Source organism: Rousettus aegyptiacus, unplaced genomic scaffold (genome assembly GCF_014176215.1).
Source record: "Rousettus aegyptiacus isolate mRouAeg1 unplaced genomic scaffold, mRouAeg1.p scaffold_m13_p_5, whole genome shotgun sequence".
NCBI classification, from domain to species: domain Eukaryota; kingdom Metazoa; phylum Chordata; class Mammalia; order Chiroptera; family Pteropodidae; genus Rousettus; species Rousettus aegyptiacus.
In genome coordinates, this window is record NW_023416308.1 from 72,849,864 (window position 1) to 72,870,682 (window position 20,819).

Consider the following 20,819-nt stretch of genomic DNA (forward strand, 5'->3'; position numbering starts at 1 on the left):
CCATATACAGTTCTCTGTTGCCTAGGTACCCCAAGTCCAGGCAAAATCAAGACCTAAAGCGGACCTGCAGCAACTAAGTGAACTCAAAGAAGTAATAAATGAAACTTAACTTGTCGCCTCAGAGACCCGCGCAGGCGTACGACACCCTCCCCAGCCGCCGAAGGAGGCGCTGTAGCAAAAGAACAACGATCGCGAGGTTTAAATGCCGGAGCTCCGGCCTCCGGCGGGCCGGGCGGCTGAGCGCATGCGTGCAGCCCGAGGCGCCAGCTCAGAGGACCTTCCCCGCATGCGCAGATGCGAGGCCGGATGTGGATTGAGTTGGAGGAAAGATCGCGGCTCGGCGGCGATGGCGGCGTTCGGATTTGCGTTGGGTGGTGGCAATTGGTTTTCGGCATTGGTACTCGGGGTGACTCTACTCAAATGCCTTCTTATCCCCACCTAGTAAGGGACCCGCACGGCCAGGGGCTGGGCGGGGAGAACTACGGTCGGTCAGGGCGGGAGAGAAACGTGGATGTCAGAAGGAAATGGAACTTGGAAGTTGTGTAGTTCCCACTCCGTCTTTACTGAGCTTCCCATTCCACCGATTGATTGTTACTTTACCCGAGAACTAGATCTTAGCCTTGGACGGCTGAGTTCAGGCCTGGCGTTGTCTGACTTTTAATGTTTCTGAGCCTCAGGGTCCTCATCTGTAATATCCAGATTAAGAGCACTCACCTTCACTATTCATTCAGCGGTTTATCAGCCGCCTACTGTACTAGGCATTGTGCTAAACCTAAAGATGCAATGGAAAGAAAGACGTTTCCAGTCTTTGCATCGGTGGAGTCTGGAGGCAGATACACAAAACAGGAAAGTTTCAGATTGTGCTAAGATCAATAACAAATAGAAAGTGACTATGGGCAAGCCTCTACTCTCTTTTAGGAGGTAATGTTTGAGTTACAATCCGAAGAATAAAAAAGAATAAATGTTAAAAGCAATTCGAGCATAGGAAAGAGCAAATGCAAAGGCCCTGTGGTAGGGAAGAACAGCATTTTCGGATTACAGAGTGGCCATTGTGGCTCAAGAGCAGTAAGCGAGGAGTTAAGGGACACAGGATGAGATAGGCAGTGGCCAGATCACACAGAGTTAGACTGCAGTATATAAAATGAATCCAGGGCCCAGAATAAAAGCATGGAAACCAGTCAGGAAGCAGCCGCCCAGTGGTAATGTGTGTACAATAGGTAGTCAATGTTTATTAATATTAGTTTACATTTTCTGTTTGTGCTTCCTAACTCTTCTCCCTTGGCTTTTCCCTTTAGTTCTTTTGTCCCTTCCCTCCAGGTTCCCCTACCATGTTTAGAGTTTGATTTTTTTGTATCTTTTAGTTCAAGTTCTTGGTGACCTTTTGTTGAGTAGGGAAGAGTTGTGGAATGTACATTCATACTGATATGTATGTGTAATTACATAAGCGATGAAATGTATATGTAGATTCAGCAAAATGACTTACAGGGACGTGGGAAAGAAGGATTTGATCACTTGAATTTTCTGCATAACTGAAAGCAAATAAAAATTTTTAAAAGCAAATTGGAAAAATCTAAAATGTAGGAAATTCCTTTTAAATTAGAGTGAAAGGGATTTTTTTTTAACTGTAGGTTTGTGCATATAAGGTGATGTTTCTTATTTTTGTTACTGCAGCCCAGAACTGTCTTCAGGGTTATTTTGAATACTGCTTTTAATACTGGTCCAGGATAAATGCAGATATAGTCAACAAATTGATTACTAACTGCTTTACTTTGTACCAGTTACTGTGGCTAAGCACTGGAGGGGAAGACAAAATGGATATGGTCCCTAATTCTGTAAAGGCTATAGTTTAGTAAGGATAATAGTTCCAGAAGCAAATCAATGCAAATACATAATTATATTTGTGTTAAGTGTTATGAAGGAAAAGAATGGGATACCACCCTAAGGTGAGTAACAAGGGGGACTTACTTTACATTTGGTGTCAGGACAGTCTCTGAAGAACTAACATGATAATAGGCCCGAAGACACCTAGTACATGTCTTTCGATAAACATGTATACATTTCTGTTGAGTATGTGTGCATGCTCACACACACACTTGGAAATGGAATTCTTAGGTCTCATCAGATAAGTTTTGAATTGTGATTTTGAGAACTGTGAGAAATTCCGGCAACATTGTAGCAGGAAGTTGGAGATGTTTCTAGAACTCAGGAAAGAGACCTGATTTGGGAGTCATCATTTATACAGTTGATAGTGAAAGCAATATGTGTGAATAAGATTGTGCAATAAGTTGCATAAAGAGGGCCAAGAAATGAACTTAGGGAAACAGTAACATCGACAGTATTCCTCACTTTGATGAATATTGGAATGAAAAGCAATGAACAAGACAGAGGAGTTGACTAGAACACTCAGGAGAGAGTCGTCTCTGCAGACAGGTTGTGTAAAACACTGGGAACTACTAATCAAGCTTTGCTGTGGAACTCCTTGTTGAACTTGGTGAGCAGTTAATTCAACAAGAATATATCGAGCCCATCCATGTATCTGGTACTATTCTAGACGTGGAGAGCAGATAGAGCAGCGGACAAACGGAAGAAAAAGTTTGTACTTAAGAGGGCAGAAGGGTTGTAAAACATACCACTCCAAAATATGCCTCTTTGGCATAAAGATTATTTTGGACTGATTATTTCAAGAAACTGTGGACACAGAAGTTCTGAAAACAAGAGTAGAAGTTACCCTTTTGCAAGGGAATTTTACATTAGAGAGGGGGCCTTTACCTGAAAAAGAGCTATTATGAAAAATCATTTTTTCACCTGAGAGGTGGGTCAACCTTTGTTTACCAAACATTTTCTCTTCTCACCTTACCATGAATTGTGTTTCTTCCTTTGAAGATTCAGATTCATATCCCTTTTCTTAGTTCAGGATGATACATAAGTCTTAGTCACCTGACACCTTTGAGTGCCATATCTTTTTCATATCTTTTGGGGCTCCTGTTCATACTTGAGTAATTAAAAAAATTTTTCTCCTATTAATCTGTCTTATGTCAGTCTAATTCTTAGACTAACCACAGAACTTTGAAAGGGGAGATGCCTGACTATATATAGTGAGGGGAAAAACAGTAAACAGGGAGAATTTGGAGACACGGGAAAGGCAGGGCAGGAGACTTTTCCCACCTTCACTGTCTGAGGAACTCCTGCTCTTGGAAGAAGATCCATCTTGTCTGTGAGACCTTTTACAGATGATGAATCTTGTTAGACGTCTTTGTGAACAAGATAAGTCACCTCTGAACAATAGCCTAAGTGCCTCCCTTAAGAAAAAGTATGGGAATATGTGGGATATAAACCTAAAAGCAGCAAACTAATAGGACAAACAGACTCATGGATACGGACAATAGACTAGTGGTTACCAGAGGGTAGGAGAGAGGGAAAAGGGAAAGTAGATAGGGGGAAAGGGGTCAAATATGTGGTGACAAAAAGAAAAAATAAATTAATTTAAAAAAACAAAGCATGGGCTTTTGGTCAGCCCTTTAGATAACTCTGAGACCCTTTTCACTTACTTGTAGTTTCTAACTTTGCCAAAGGAGGTCTGGCCTCCAGATAAGCGAGGTATTTCAGGGTTATATAATGTCCATTTGTGTCTGTGTACAGTGAGCTGTGACTATGGGGTGTTGGTCCATTTAAAAGCGTAATGTTAGAAATGTAAAATTGATAAATTACAAAATCTCATTTTATTCATCTGATTATTTCAAATAGCCATTCCACAGATTTTGAAGTACACCGAAACTGGCTTGCTATCACTCACAGTTTGCCAATATCACAGTGGTATTATGAGGTAAGTTTGAATTTTCACCTTTTTGGTTTTTTTTTTTTTTTAAGATGTGTGAAATCAGAAAGTATTACTGATACTAAAACTGTTTTCTGTGTGATCATAGGTCAAATAAATCTTTATAAAAAGCCATTTCTTTCCTCAATTCTGCCCTCTGGCACTATTAGGGAATCCCTTTACTTCAAAATAAATTTCCCAGACTGTAAATTGGGAATTTCACTATCTGCCACACCCCTTTTGAAAGAGCATTGGATTGAAAAAGGGGAAAAATTGTGTTCTAGGCCTGTCTCTGCCACAGCATAGAAAGTATATTGCATCTCTCTGAGCTTTAGTTTCTCTGACACATGAGGATTTGAAATAAATTGTTTCTAAGATACTTTCTTTCCATAATATTTTGTGATTTATGCAGAAAGAATTAATTAAATGTGTGTGTAGGCATCCGGTAATATTCAAACCATTCTCTTATTATGTATAAAGACTATATCTTTATTTTTATGGTTTGAATAAATTGCATATGGTACTCATTTTACAAATTGAATCTCTGAGACAGAACTTGAACCCAGGCTAGTGAATCATTGGTTATGCCATAGCTCACTTTATGTATTTAGATGAATAGAGCTATGTCATAATCAAGTTTATTATTGCAAGATGTTCAGATTAATTTCCTTTGATGTATAGTTTACTCTATTTAAGTTAATTGAAGACCTTATTAAATATAGGTGTTGGTGTTCTACTCAGTGTTAACATACAAAATTGTTCTAGTTATGACATTTTAAATGCAATTTAATGAAATTGCATATGGACATTTCATGTCCTTTTTTGAAAACTAGAGAATCTTCTCACCTTCGTTTATTTAGTTACCTAGGCTGTGTTCTGTCTTCAATTTTTACCACAGGCTACTTCAGAGTGGACCTTGGATTATCCCCCTTTTTTTGCATGGTTTGAGTATGCCCTGTCACATGTTGCCAGATATTTTGATGAAGAGATGCTGAATGTCCATAATCTGAACTATGCCAGCTCGAAGACCTTACTTTTCCAGAGATTTTCCGTCATCTTTACAGATGCACTCTTTGTGTATGCCGTGCATGAGTAAGTCTGAAAATGTCATTTTGTATGGAAGGTATTGAGGAAATATTATAGTATTAAATAGTATTAACTTGTTCCTCATTTGAGGGAAACAAAGTTCATATAATAGCAAATGCTAGAATAGTCTAAAACTGTATGCGTTTTAAACTGCTCAGTGAGTCATTACAGTAAGCGATCTAGCTGAACTGTGTAGAAGAAAATGGGGGATAAAATGGGGTCACAAAGCAGAGGTAGAACAAGAAACTGTTGTGCAAAGTAGTCCGAAGTAGAGTTCCAGGACCATTTCTACTGCCCAGATGGCTTCACATGCTTTTCTTTCCTTCCTTGTAGCAGGCCTCTAGGGGCTTCCATGACCTACCCTATTCTCTAAATTTCACACACGTATATACAGCATACACATACTCATGCACACATATGCATTGTGCTAACTACCAATGGTGTTTCCAGCCTAGTAAACTCAAGAAATTTTACCGAGTGCTTTTAGATTTCTCTGAATTCTTCCCTTCATGAAGACTCTTCACTAATTTTAAGTAATACTTAAGCCTGCTGATATGATTGTGACAGAGTGGTAACTGATGTCCATTCAATGACCCTTGTCATAAATGGATCATTTCTGTGGGTGAGGCCGTCTGGAATGAACCCTTGTCCCATTCAGGAGAGAGTCTCTTGGGAATGTTTTACCCCTGCTCATTCTCATGGTGTAACTCCTGTTCAACACCCTAATTTTCAATCTATTTATGACCTGGCAAGTGTTGAACGGGAAGGGAAAATGATTTTTAATGCACTCCTCTTAATGCAAATTGTTTGAATTCAGGCTTCCAGGGAAAATGCATATAGGCAGAAAGAGGGAGTAGAATTCAAGTCCATCTGCAATGTAGAGAGAGCAAGTTAAGTGAGATAAAAATTGTTGAAACCAAGTGCCAGTTCCCAGAACCAGGCACTATATATATAGATTAGTAGCTTAATTTTTTCAATTACCCTGTAAGGTTACTAACTGAGGTTCGTTGGGGGAAAAGCAGGCACCTTTTGCTACTCTTTAGTTCCACCTTGATTGTGTCTTTTTCATTTTAGATGTCTGTTTTTAGGGTATACTGATATTCAAATGAAACACATTAAAAATTTTTTTTCATAGAATAATACATTTTCATTATCAAAATTTTGGAAAACAGGAGAGCACATACACAAAGTAAAAATTACTCCGTTACTCCACTATCACTATCAACATTTTTTAAAATTATGGTGACATTGGTAAACGAAATCCAGTAAGTTTCAGGTGTACAATTCAACAGTGTATCACTATCAGCATTTTGATGCATGTTATTTCAGCCATTTTTCTGTGACTAAATATAGTTTGTATAAAATAAAAATGACATCAGACGATATTGTCACTTAATATATCTATGCCTTTAGACATACATTTTTACATAAGTGTTTTAAAAATTATTCAGACAATCAAAAGCTACAAGTTTGTGACCATATTCTTCTTTTCGTGCTCTCACGCGTGCGCTCGCGTGCGCTTTCTCTCTTTCTGTCTCTCTCTGTCTCTCTGTCTCTCTCTCTCTCTGTCTCTCTCTCTCTGTCTCTCTCTCTCTCTCTCTCTCTCTCTCTCTCTCTCTCTCTCTGCTACTCCCTCCCAAACTCTCACAGCTCTATTCTTAATTTGGCTGGTATGACGATATATAGTTTGGAGTGCTACACATTCTGCTCTTCATTTTTTACTCTGAAGGACCGACTGAAATAGTGTGTGCCCTCTCAGTTTTAAAAATCCTTACTTTTGGGTTTTTGGTGGCTGGTTTATAGACTTTGTTTCATGTCAGCATGGGTAAGAGACATGGCACCAGCACTGATATTTTTGTTTCTGCTACCACCTTTTAAAGCAATCAAGAATACCATGGAAGGTTTATCAAGAATGGCTAATAAAATGTACCACAGTGTATCACAGTGTACTCTAGAAAGATTGTAGTGTTCTAATGAAGATCAAAGTTGTTTCTGATTCTTTCCTGTTGTTTCATTGTAGGTGCTGTAAATGCATTGATGCAACAAAGGCAGGTAAAGAAGTTACAGAAAAGCCAAAATTTATTCTATCAGTATTACTGCTGTGGAATTTCGGGTTATTAATTGTGGACCGTATCCTTGACATTTTATATACTATTCCCTTACTTATTGTGATATATACTAAGTATACGATTAATTCTTCCTGTAATGATGATTCTGAAACATTAGCTGCTTTTGAAAATGTGGGTGTGGGTAGGTCAGTGGGTCCCCAAAACTGTGGTCTCTGACCAACTTTACCAGACTTTGGTTGTTAGAGCACTTTGTCTCTGAAAAGTTAGTGGTAATATTCAAGAACCAGTTAAAGCAACAGTAAAGCAATATGCTGAGATTTGTTCATTATTCATAGATTAACTTAATACATATATCTTAAATTGTTTTATAACACATTATTCTAAATGTCTTTTATAAAAGGGTACATCACAGTGTTGTATATAGGAACAGATAGGCAAGCCTTCATGCATTTGTACTATCTTGGCTTATCACATATTAACAGGCAAAGTTCTAAAATCCTAGTAATAGAAGCCTAATTTTTATAATTTTCGTAAAGGTAGCCCGGCATGGAAGAAAACACTAAACTTTGGTTTAAATTTGGCCTGGACTCAAATCTTAGTTATGTCATCACCATAACTTTAGGTCATGAGTAGATTAATGTGTCTGAGCTCCATCTATCTCACAGATTCTCAGTAGCTGTTAGGTCCCTTCCTTTCTCATCCCACATCCTTAAAAAAAAAAAAAAAAAAAGTCTTGCCTTCTTGCCCTTTAGCTACTGTGTCTGTAAGGTAGAAAAAACATGGGAAAGTTTCCTGATTTTCTTCTTAACCATACATTTTAATTTAAGAGCTTGTCCAGGACTTGACTGTTCATAGAGAATACATTTATGAGAATTCCAAACTGGTAGTAATATTTTTGTCTTTAATTTACCTATTAAGAAAGCATTTGCAGTTTTTAAATTCAGTCTCCTGGCACAGTTCATTATGAATTTGGTATCCTTTGTTGTCTTTTCTTGACCTAAATCCAGATATTCATTTCCAGTACAATGGTTTTTTATTTGGATTAATGCTACTGTCCATTGCACGATTGTTTCAGGTAAACACAAAATAGCTAATTAGATTTTTTCCCTTAAGTTTGATTTTTAGCTTGTAAAGACAACAGTATAGTAAATGGGTAAATTTATTTGAGTAACTATTTTGAGTTGCCAAGTGTTATAGACAACTTTTTATACCGTAGTTCTCACAAATTTCATCTTCTTGTTTGACAGTTTTATTTTCATTTTACAAATTAGATAATTGTACTTTAAAAGCTTGTTAAAGTGTGATAGTCCTGAAATAAACTTGAGTTTCTACATTTAGTTGGGATAAATGTATCTAGGAATGAAATCTTCAGTTTTACAGTGTAATAACTATGATGGGGGTGCTTTACCATCAGAAGCATGTAACAGAAAGTATGGGATTTGGAATCAATACCTAGGTTGAAATCCTGACTAACCCTAAGATGCTCTGTGACTCAAATGGGTTACTCAAATGCATTGTCTGCTTCAGATTAGGTACGTTACGTATAATATCTTATTAGGTAAATATCACACCTATTCTGCGAGGTTATAATTATTCTTTTTATAGAAGAGGAAATCAAATTCAGATTTCTGGGCCACCCCTCTGTATGCTGAATCAGACTTCCTGGGATTGTGTTTGAGGAACCTCCAGAGAATTTTGATAAACTGTCAGGATTGAGAACCATTAGCCCCAATGCAAGTCACTTAACCCTCTCAACTTTAGTTTTCTCATTCGTAAAATGAACTTTGCCCTTCGTTACATTTTTATTTGTAAAATGGTGCTACCTGTCTCATAGGAACTTTGGAAAGATCACATTGGTCATCTGTTTTAAAGTTCTTTGTCAACTGTAAATATCTGGATAAGTTTTTTCTTTTAATCATAAAAAGCGACATAGTACTTAGAACATAATGGTTGTTGAACAAATAAACTGAAGTTTAGCTATAGAACCAGCTAGACCTTCTTTGAATCTTAAATAAATTATAAAATTGGTGAAATCTGGAAACATCTCATTTTTTTTATCATTCCCAATTCATCTGTTGTAGACCACACCTGATGAGACAGTGAGATAAGGAACCTGGTGTTTCATGTTCCCTTTGACAGTTTCCCTTGCCGAACCCCAGGAACATTATGTCATTTGATCCTTCCAAAATTCCTGTGAGGTAGGTAGAATTCAGACTTCTTTAGTTATAGTCAACTCACGGGGGTGGGGGGTTTGTTTGTTTTAAGAATCAGAATACCTTTAGTTCTCCTAGGTAGTTTGTTAAGATCAGATATTATACTTAATGCCTTCATCATGATAATACGCTGTGTTTCCTGACCCCGTAACATAAGATTAAATAATTTTTTGGTAGCATAACATTATATGTCTTCGTTCATACTCTCGTTCCTAGCTCCTATCCAGAAATTAACTCCAGCTATTGTAAAACTGTAAGGGGGGAAGGGTAGTTGAATTCTCTGGACTTTAGTTCCTTAGGGAGAATTTATAGTGTGTTTTTAGGGTGATATATCCTATACCTCAACATCAAACTTAGTACTTAATAAATATTTATTGAAATAATTAATTTATGGACCTGCTAAACTCAGCATAAAAGCTAGCTGGAATTAATTACCTATGTTCTCCTTATGCTGTATGTAGACTGTTTGCCTGAATTTTTAAAAATCTTTATTATAGAAAATTTAAATCATCTACAAAAGTAGAGAAATTAGTATCCCTTATTCTACACACACACCCACCCACCCACCCACCCCCCCACACACACACACACGATTGTTTTGAAACACATCTCAGGTATATTTCATTCATTAAATATTCCAGAATATATCTTTTAAAATATGTACTTTTTTTTTAATTGTGGTAAAATACACATAAAAAATTGACCACCTTAACCATTTTTAAGTGTACATTTCAGTAACGTTAAGTATATTCACATTGTTGTGCAACCAATCTCTGGTGTTTTTTTATCATTTAATAAGTTTGTTTAAATAATTTCAGCTTTACAGAAAAGTTGCAAAGGTAGTGCAGAGAGTTCCTGTACCCCTTGCCAATTTTCCCCTAATGTTACCATTTTATGTAACTAATCTGTTCATCAAGACTAAGAAACCAACTTGGTACATTAAAATTTCACCAGTTTTTTCACCAATGTCCTTTTTCTGTTCCAGGATCCAATCCAGGATACAACATTACTGCATTTAATTTACTCTGAATTTTAAAGTGATTTTTCCCTTTTAAATCTTCTAGAAAAGGCATATGGAAGGAGCATTTCTCTTCGCTGCTCTCCTACATTTCAAACATATTTACCTCTACGTAGCACCAGCTTATGGTATATATCTGCTACGATCTTACTGTTTCACTGCAAATAAACCAGGCAAGTTTTAGTAATAATGACAAAACCTTTATTTTACTTTTTTCTTGACTCGGTGGCTTGTTTGGTAAGAGGGGCTTATGAGGCACAACTCATATCTCTCAGCTGTTGATCCTATAACTCCTTCATCCATTCTGACTTTTCTTTGCTCTTGCCATCAATTATAATGATAGGTGTACTATCAAGATGTCCTTCTAGTTTTAGCACATGGTATAAGTTATGGTTTTTCATGCTCCTGGTTAATGATAATGTTCCTTTTCTGTAGATGGGTCCATCCAGTGGAACAGCTTCAACTTTGTCCGCTTTATTTCCCTGGGACTGATTGTTTTTCTAGTTTCTGCTCTTTCTTTGGGTCCTTTCCTAGCCTTGGTAAGCCTTATTTTTTATAAATAGTATGTTTTTTGTTGTTGCTCTTGTTGTTTAGAAAAAATAATAAAGCCAAGAATGTATATAAGATAAGCAAAACTACTCCTTTCTCCTCCCTAGTATAACTCTCCAAAGATAGGATAATATTCTTTCAGTCATTTTTGTGCATATTAGAATATGTTTATATATTTGTATGTTTAACTATGTCTCACACACATGCACACAGAGTCGATTGTCATTTGTAGATTTTTGCATTTGCTAATTTGCCTGCTTACTAAAATTTATTTGTAACTCCAAAATCAATACTTGAGGTACTTTTCACAATCATATTCTAACAGCAAACATTCTAAAGTGCCTAGTATGTTAGAGATATTCAACAAACATTTTTTTCCCTTCCCTCTTCCTGAATTCAACTAATTAATTTTCATTCTTGCTAAAACTGAGAGCACTACATCTTTTGTAAAGTCTTCCCTCCTGTTGCCTTCTCTTCAGTAGACTTGGATAAACTACAGTCTGTGTTCTCCTTTGCACCTTATAAATTCTTCTGTTATTATGCTTATATTAGTATTGGACTAGTATTCAAAGTACTTTCATCATGTATCTTGTATGACTGGACAGACGAGAAATTTGGACAAAAGAGGTTCTGTGAACTGCTCAGGGTCACATAACTGCTTACTTGAAGAAACAAAGACTGGAACTCAGACCTCATAGTTTCTACACAATGCTATAGACAGTACCCTGGTTCTCTTTTTGAATTTGGAAAAGATTGATCACTGTTTAATCTCTTTTCAACAGAACCAACTGTCTCAAGTCTTTTCCCGACTCTTCCCTTTCAAGCGGGGCCTCTGCCATGCATATTGGGCTCCAAACTTCTGGGCTTTGTACAATGCTTTGGACAAAGTGCTGACTGTCATCGGTATGGTAACAAGCTTTGCTACTTAGACTATGAATATTGAAAGGACTAGTCACATCGAGAGATGGAAAAACCTGCTTTGTGTTTTGAATGAGATTGAACTATTTGTTCTCTAGCCCTACATTTCAGCTTTCAGAATAACAGGGAGTGTTTCTAGGAACTAAGTCTTCACCGCAGTTAGCAGGCTGTATTCCATGTAAAAGTTCTTTGTGGCGGTGAGGTTGTTGATTTTTCCTTGGTGGAGAAAAAAGTATGGGAAGTGACAGGAAAGAAGAATGTGTAAGTTGTGACTCTAGATATTAAACCAATAAGGAAAATAATATCCATGCATTTTGCATCAGCTGAGAAAAAATGGAGAACCTAGGCTATGTTTTTAAGTTTGGGTTGTAATGAAAAATTATTTATACCTTGAGATAGTTCTACTGAAAACTTGCTTTGGAATAACTAAGTCTCTCATTTGTAAATCATAGCTTGATGGGAAATGGAAAGGTCAAACCTTTTCTTTAATGGATTAGATAGTAAATATTTTAGACTGCAGGCCACATAAACTGTTTCATTTGTTTGTTTACAACCTTTAAAAATGTAAAAACCATTTGTAGCTTCAGGGCCATGCGGAAAAACAGGTCTGAGGCTGGATTTGGCCCTCAGGCTAGAGTATCCCAACTCCTAATCTAGAGTCTGATGATTTGGTTGGAGGCCTAGCTGCATAAATCACTGACTGTGTGGCACTGGACAAGTCATTTGATTCCTCCGGTCTTGTTTTCCTCACTATAATAAGGAAGTAATGGTTCTTTACCTGTTTCCATCCAGCATGTTGTGAGGAACAAATACAGCAATAAAGAAGTGTTAGGTGTCACTAAGAGGGGTTTTGGAACCAGACAGAACTGGGTTCAATTCTACCACCTTTCAGTTGGTGATTTTATGCAAGTACTCCATCTGTGTGTGCCTCAGGTGGCCAAAGGTAATGGCTGCAAAGCCATTGGCACAGGGTGGATGCTTGATGCATGGTGACTACTGTTACTGTTTTTGATATGTACTTATAGGAAATCATAATTTGGTATTATCCTTCACCCACTATGAATCCAGCCTTGATGTACATGGCATTCTGAACAAGTAATTTCTTAACATTTATATTTCAAAAAAGCTTTAAACAACCATTACGGGATGAGGTTCAAGAGCCACTTGCCTTGTCTGAATCAGGAAACTGTGCAGACTTACTTTATATATCTGTCTTCTCAAAGATGTCTTACGTGGAAAGTCGGTGGCAGATTAGGCAATGGTGTTCCAGGGAGATGTTACTGGCTTTAAGAGAAAATCAGGCAGAGGGAAAAAGGAAAAGGTAAATGAATAGAAAATATTTTGGTAGTCTATACTTTTCCCACATTTCACTGATTTTCAGTGGCATTAGACAGGATTATGTAGGTGCTTAAGACTCTTCCTGACTATTCCGTTAGCTTGTTTGGGATAGGGTTTGCATCATCCTCAGGCATGATTCATTTAATAAGTATTTCTTGAGCTCCCATGTACTGGGAATAGGAATGAATCATTCATCATTCCTGCCTTTAAGGAACCCCCAGTACAGAGGAAATGAGTATGTAAATAGATACAGTGCAGTGCGGTGAACACTAGATAGAGACATGTACAAGGTATACCTGGCCCACAAGAAAATCAGCTCTACTACTTGATTTAGGAACTTTCTCAGATGAGTAAGTGAATTAGGGGTTAACTTCACAAAGTGAGTAGGCCATTCTAAGCAAAGGGAATGGCCTATAGAAAGGGCCATAAATGTTGAGAGTGATATGTCAGTTCATTGTGGCCAAGTCACATTTAACAAAGTGGAGGAGATAGGACTGGAGAGGTAGGGAGGAGTCTAGGTCATGGAATACGCTGTATGTCATGTTTAGGAATATGGACTTTATCTCAGAAGCCATGAAGGATTTGAAGCTGGGGTATGACATGGTCAGACCTGTATTTTAGAAAGCTTGTTTCTTTTTATTAGTGAGAGCAGATTGCTGTTCATGCTGCTTGCCAGCAAGGTCCTGATAAGCTGCACAAATTTCTTATTCTAATATAGACAGCTGCTTTACATACTGTAATCTCAAGACAAGCAGCATTTTAACTAGAATAGTACATAATTGAGTTAATGAAACCTTGACCTTGAAGCAGTTATAAGATTTAGTAGCTTATGTTTTTCTCAAGGAATTGATTGGTAAAATATGGTGTGCCATTGATCAAAACAAAATAAAATGTCTACTTTGTAGGTTTAAAATTGAAACTTCTTGATCCCAACAAGATTCCTAAGGCCTCAATGACAAGTGGTTTGGTTCAGCAGTTCCAACACACAGTCCTTCCTTCAGTGACTCCCCTGGCCACCCTCATCTGCACTCTGGTTGCCATATTGGTAAGCATTCACACATGGTACTCATTTCTTGAATTTTCTCTGCTTTTCTTTTGTGTGGCTGGTTGAATTTCAACTTTCAAGTTTTTTCAGCCATGGGATAAATTCCATGCCTGTAAGCTTGCTGCAGATTGAGGCATTTCTTAGCAATTCTTAGAGTAACTTTGAACACCATAAGGAGGGATTACTAATAAAGCCTCTATGAGAGACATTCTTATCACTGGCTAGTAGACCATCTATTTAACCTGAAATGAGGAAAAAGAAAAGCCCAGAAAGGAAGGAACATGAGCCACACTATGGAGAAAGGAAGTAGGGATATCTAGCTTTTTGTTATTTTCAGGCATGGCTAACTGACCAAAAATTCAAATTTATAAAGAAGTTACAGTTCATATATGTAATGGAATATTACTCATCCATTAAAAAAATGAAATCCTATCATTTGTAATGACATGGATGAACCTCGAGGTTATTATGCTGAGTGAAATAAGTCAGTAAAAGATAAATACCATATAATTTCACTTTATGCGGAATCTAAGGATCAAAAAGAATAAACTAATCAAAAACAGACTCACGAATAGAGAGTACAAGCTGGTGATGGGCAGAGGGGAGGGGGGTTTAGGGAGCTGGAAGAAAGGGGTGAATGGTTAAAGAAGTACAAATTAGTAGTTGATAGATGGTCATGGGAATGGGGAGCACAGCATGGGGAACACAGTCAGCAGTAATGTAATGGCTAGGTGGAGAGCCAGAGGAGAGAAAGAGCAATTAGGGGGATCATTTTATATACTATGTAAATGTCTAACCAATGTACTGTGTACTTGAAATTAATAACAAAATAAAATTTTTTTTAAAAAAATCCAAATTTGCCTGGACTGCATAGATATTTTGTCCTGAAGATGATTTAAGAGTCAACAATGGCTGTTTGAGCATCAGATAAGTCTAATATGAATCAGATGCTCTTAGAATAAAGAGACCTTTATTCTAGTTGTTTTTATTTGTTAATGATCATGATGCCTTCAATTCCATGATATAATTTTAGTAGAATTCAATATAAATAACTTGATTCTATCTTATAATTACACTCACCTTTAATTTTGGTTCCAATGGATCAATCCTACTGTCAAGACACCTGACACCACTTAATTACATGGCAGTGCTGGTAGGTAATTAAGTTCTGTGGCTACTTGTTTGTTATTCGATATGATAAAATCTAATTTATTATTAGCCCCAAAATGTCTATAAACTTTTGTAGTGACCTAATAGGTTCAATGACTATTAATTAAGTAATTATGAAGATATAATAAAGGGATTATACTGTATATCTTAGAACTTAATTATCATTTATTATTAGTTTTGATGACTTTATATATCTGAATGCCTTTTTTTCCTGAATAGTTTTTATGTTAAGTTTTGGTAAACTGTTCACAAAGTGATAAATGTTTAATGAAGAATAGTCCTAAGATTTACTGTTTTTCAGAGATGATGGAAATTGTATTCACCAGCACAATATTTCTATAATGCCTATTTTAAATGATACTGAAGTTTTATTTTTGCCTATTGTTTCTAGCCCTCTATTTTCTGTCTTTGGTTTAAACCCCAAGGGTCCAGAGGCTTTCTCCGGTGTTTAATTCTTTGTGCCTTGAGCTCCTTCATGTTTGGGTGGCATGTCCATGAGAAAGCCATACTCCTAGCAGTTCTCCCAATGAGGTAAGCAGAGAGCTCAGTCAGTCAACATTTCTGGCATATTTCACAGTGATACTGTTGTTTCCTATTTGATCTGTCCCTTCTTGACATGTTCAGTGGGATAGGCAAAGGCAAAGATGTACAGGAACCAAAACTATACTAGGACAGAACAGGGATGCTTAACTTGGAATCCTTAGACCCGCTAAGATTCTAAGGTTTGCAAAATTGTGCATAATTTCCCTTAAATGCTTTGGTAAGGGATACTGTAGTGATTAAGAACCATGACATCAGGCAATGAGGTTTGATTATTGAATGACAGCATAGAATGAAAAAAGCCTGGGCTTTGTTGTCATCACATCTATGAAAATAAGGTTCCACAATTCCTTGTTAAGTGTTGTTAGTTGGGGTAAGGATTGAGTCTATTATGGAATAATACCTAGCATAGGTACAGCATTCAGAATTTTTGGAATTGTTATTTTGAGTGTTTTCTTTTTAGCCTCACAACAACCTTTAAAATAATTAGGATAAATAAATATCGTCTCATATCTTAACATCTGCAGAAACTGCGGCCCAGAGAGTTTAACAACTTATTCAAAGTCACACGGCTAGCAAGTGGCAGAGCTAGGACTTAAACCTGAATCTTATGATGCTGAATCTTATGATCTGTTCACTGTGTCATGCTAAAAAAGCATTTTAAATGTAGTAGTGTCCATTTTATATATAATTGAAACCCAAGAGATAGATGATAATAGAATTAGGCTTTTTTCTTAAGACTTAAATCCTGAGATAAATTATTTAAGCTCTCCAAAGAATATTATGCAAATTTGTCAGGTTAGTATATCTTATCTGGGTTAATTTAGCAACTTGGAGTTTCCAAATTAAAAAATAAAGCGAAACTTCTAAGATCTTTTGTAACACTTCTTACTGGACATCAGCAGTGGTAGGGCATTGTCCAAGAGAAGATCTATAGGGTTGGAAAATTAAACTCCAAGTCCTGTTTCCCTGGCTACTACCACTAGGCAGCTCCCAATCCCACAGTATTGTTTTCTTTGGAAAAGGCAGTTAATTACTCAGGGAAGCAAGATCCTCTTTTGAGTATCCCCCATTCAGTGTGGCACATTCTTCTATCAATTGCTCAAAGTTTCCCACTAAAAAATTATATTATGCTTAAGCCAGTTCTAGAAATAATAAGTGCAATTTATTTAAGCTGCTTGCAAGTATAAGTTTCATTTGTTGTTTTAAGGAATTATTATAATTATTTTTAGCCTTCTGTCTGTGGGAAAAGCAGGAGATGCTTCAATTTTTCTGATTCTGACCACAACAGGACATTATTCCCTCTTCCCTCTGCTCTTCACTGCACCAGGTAAACAGCTTCTTTTTAGAGAGATATATTTGATTGCCGTGTCCTTTTCATCAGGGCCTAGAGATCAGTACTATCTAATTTCAACAACCTTAAAATATCTTGGAAGGAAAGAGTTCATCCACTCCCTTAAGTAAAACCTCCGGTTTGTCCCTAATTCTCATTACCTTTGGATGTCACAGAAATGCATAATTAAGCTCAAAAAACATTATTGGCACTATATACACTATGTAGCTGTGTCAGTGAGTGTATATTGCCTTAAGTATCTCTCATATACCTTTTATCAACTAAATTATTATTTGTATTTTTTTCTTTTAACAGAACTTCCCATTAAAATCTTACTCATGTTACTATTTACCATCTATAGTATTTCCTCACTGAAGACTCTTTTCAGGTAACCCAAAAAAATACATTTAAAATTATATTTATTCTCACGAAATGTTTATTCTTAAATGTTCAATAAGCCTGTTAAAATTTATTTTTAAGTTTGAATAGTAATATAAGAACATGACAAGTTAGCAAATAGAGGGAGAAATTATTCATAATCTCATCACTCTGCTATGACAACATAGGTCATGTCATTAGTTTGGGGAAATATTTGATGAGAAACTACCTATAGCTTAAATTAAAACTTTATATGAGAATTAAAATATGGAATGCAAAATAGCCATTATGAGTAAAACCATGTAAGTACAGATGCATAAAACTAAGTGATATATAAAAAATTCTTACATATCTCAGAATTGTGGGTAGAATGTTTTGCTTTTTTTAAACTTTGTTGTGTTATCTGTAATTTAAAAAAAAAAAAAAAACACACCTACAGCACCTGGCATTTCTAGGTTGTCTCCCATCCAAGTAACTAGACCCAACCCTGCTTAGCTTCTGAGATCAGACGAGGTCGGGCACGTTCAGGGTGGCATGGCCATAGACAGTATAATTTTTTAAAGTTTGCTTATGGCTTGTATCTGATTGTGTTTATAAAACTTTATATATTTAATTATATTAAAACTCAATTATAACCACATGACCCAGCAATTCCACTTGTAGGTATATACTCAAAAGAATTGAAAACAGGTACTCAGGTACTTGGACACCAGTTTATTACAGTTTTATTCACGGTAGCCAAAAGGTGGAAACCACCCAAGTGTTCATTAACAAATGAATGGATAAACAAAATGGTATATGTCTATACATGGAATATTATTCAGCCAGAAAAAGAGATGAAGTTCTAATAATGTGCTATAACATGGATGAACCTTGAAAACTGAAGTGAAATAAGCCAGGCACGAAAAAGACAAATACTGTAGGATTCCACTTTTACGAAATATCTAGAATAGGCAAATTCACAGAGACAGAAATTGGATTAGTGGTTATGGGGACAGGGATTGGGGAAATGGGGAGTTGTTATTGCTTAATGTTTCCAGAGATTCTGTTTGGGATGATGAAAATGTTTTGAAACTTAGTAGTGATAATGGTTACCACTACATTATCAATATACTCAGTGCTGCTGAATTGTATACTTAAAAATGGTTAAAGTAAAATAGCAAATTTTACGTTATTTTACCAAAATAAAAAATTATGTATTGTGTCCCCCAGCCTTCTTTCCTCTTCCAAACGCTTAGGCAATCCTCTCTCAGCAGTTGCAGCTAAGTGACAGCACAGGTAGATAATGATTAGGTAAATTTGGATTGTTGAGATCATATAATGGTAGGTATATCATTATCATTTTTTTATAAATGTGAAGTTTAATGCACTCTTTTGACATTGGCTTTTGCTATGTTCCGCATCAAGACAGTACAGATGGGAAGCTTTAGCTGAGAAATATTTGCAAAACCAGAATAACTCATCTAAAATCAGACTTTCCCTCCTTTTTTCTTTAGAAAAGAAAAACCTCTTTTTAATTGGATGGAAACTTTCTACCTCCTTGGCCTGGGGCCTCTGGAAGTCTTCTGTGAATTTGTATTCCCTTTCACCTCTTGGAAACTGAAGTACTCCTTTATTCCTTTGTTACTGACCTCAGTGTATTGTGCTGTGGGCATCACATATGCTTGGTTCAAACTGTATGTTTCAGTATTGACTGACCCTCCTGTCAGCAAGACAAAGAAGCAATGAATAAAGGAACTGCTTGGATGTATTCCAAGCAATTATTTCATGGGAAATTAATCAGAACTTGAAGAAAGTTGCTGGTGGCATGAACCATTCATTTCTGTAGATCTGTTTGAGGACCATTTTTCCAGACTTGGCTTTGCCCAGCCTAGCAACCTGATTGTCACCATGGTGAGAAGCCACTTGTCCTCCATAAGCAGTGAAACACATCTGAAACAAATCTCACCTTCCCCGTTAAGCTGTCACTTCAGACTCCTGTGCTTACTCCAGGTGAGCAGGAAGTCTGATCAACAGCATGATTTTTTGTAGCCTATGATAAACATTGTGAAGCTGTAAAAACAATTAGAATCATGTGCTAAGGGAAATATAAATAAAATACCATTTTGTATTTCTGCATAAACATTTTTTGGGTTATTACAAGCTCCTACATTTTCCTGTTAGTGTGCACACAAGCAGATGGTGTACTGTTCCAGCTCTGTACACCTCGTTCCACATTTTTTTCTTTGAAATTATACGATGACCATACTCACAAGGCTAGGGGGAATATTTAGTGAATGTTTGGCCAATCAGCAGAGATTGTAAATCACATCTACTCTTACATTGAGTTAAGGACATCTTGTACAGTTCATTCTAACAGCAAGCAATGCCGTTTTGACAAGGCCGCCATTTCTCAAACTTGCCTCATTTGAACAAACAAGTGATTTTATCAGCCCGTCTTCTTTCCCTTCCTTAAGAATACTTCACACACACTTTTTATGTAGGAACGCCGTTTGCCTACTATCTGCTGTATATTCAAATTCAGCCAACATTTATTGAGCCAAAACTAAGAACTTTCACACATTTTATTTACCCATTATCCCCTATTAGAAAATCAGAGAGTCCAAGGTCATTGGCATCCTGGAATGCTAATACAGCTATCCCATGTCTTAAAATATTTTCCCAGATTTCTTTTGAGTCTCATTGCAGAGATAAAGATGGGGATTTTGCCAAAGGGGAAGGGAAGCATAGCCCCTCAAGCACATTTCCCTCACCACAGTGCCCGTTGTACCATGCCGTCCTAACAGCTGTCCTAACAACTTAAAATTCCCAGTGTGCCATGTTATTCTGTACTTCTGCTTCCTTTTATTCATGCCACTTTCTCTCTTTCCTCTCTGCTGGTTTTTCTACCCTGTTAATCTGATTGTTCGTACTTCAAGATTCAAGTTAACTGCTACAGTAACTATGAATATAAAGATAGTACAGTGTAGTGATTAAGAACAGGGGCCCTGGAGTCGAACAGCCTGCTTTTAAATTCTGCCTTCATGATTTTTTTTAAATCTGTAGCCAAGTTATTTAATCTTTGCCTCAATGTTTTCATCTCCAAAACGATCATAAAAAATTTAGAACCCTACCCGACACATGTTAAGTGTCCGATGACTATCATCTTCTGTTTTTATGAATCTTTTCCTCTCCATCTACCCACTCTTTTCTTCTCCCAGAATTGAGTACCCACACCATGTGCTCCCATGCCAAGAGTCTACTTCTGCTGTAATACTTGATTATCCATTTTCCTCTGGAGACTAATAATTTTAGAGCAGAGACCACACTTGTTTTGATAGCCCCAGTTTTTGACACAATTGAATGAAT

The 20,819-nt window shown here is 36.7% G+C and overlaps 1 protein-coding gene across 7 annotated transcripts; it reads left to right on the forward strand.

The window, feature by feature from the left end:
• Positions 1 to 284: 284 nt before the first annotated feature.
• On the forward strand, positions 285 to 19,589 carry ALG8 (ALG8 alpha-1,3-glucosyltransferase). Of its 7 annotated transcripts, none has more exons than XM_016161601.2 (13): positions 285 to 441; positions 3,745 to 3,823; positions 4,713 to 4,906; positions 6,921 to 7,030; positions 7,977 to 8,044; positions 10,247 to 10,373; positions 10,636 to 10,739; positions 11,532 to 11,652; positions 13,911 to 14,050; positions 15,612 to 15,751; positions 16,993 to 17,090; positions 17,409 to 17,481; positions 18,968 to 19,589. In XM_016161601.2, exons 1-13 carry the CDS (start codon positions 287 to 289, stop codon positions 19,197 to 19,199), a joined length of 1,641 nt encoding a protein of 546 aa, XP_016017087.2. In that variant the 5' UTR covers positions 285 to 286; the 3' UTR covers positions 19,200 to 19,589. The 7 variants fall into 7 exon arrangements, 5 of the variants coding, with proteins under 5 accessions (XP_016017087.2, XP_016017092.2, XP_016017091.1 ...); XR_001599050.2 differs by having other exon boundaries at positions 296 to 441; positions 15,646 to 15,751; XM_016161605.2 differs by having other exon boundaries at positions 303 to 397.
• The last annotated feature ends 1,230 nt before the right edge of the window (positions 19,590 to 20,819 follow it).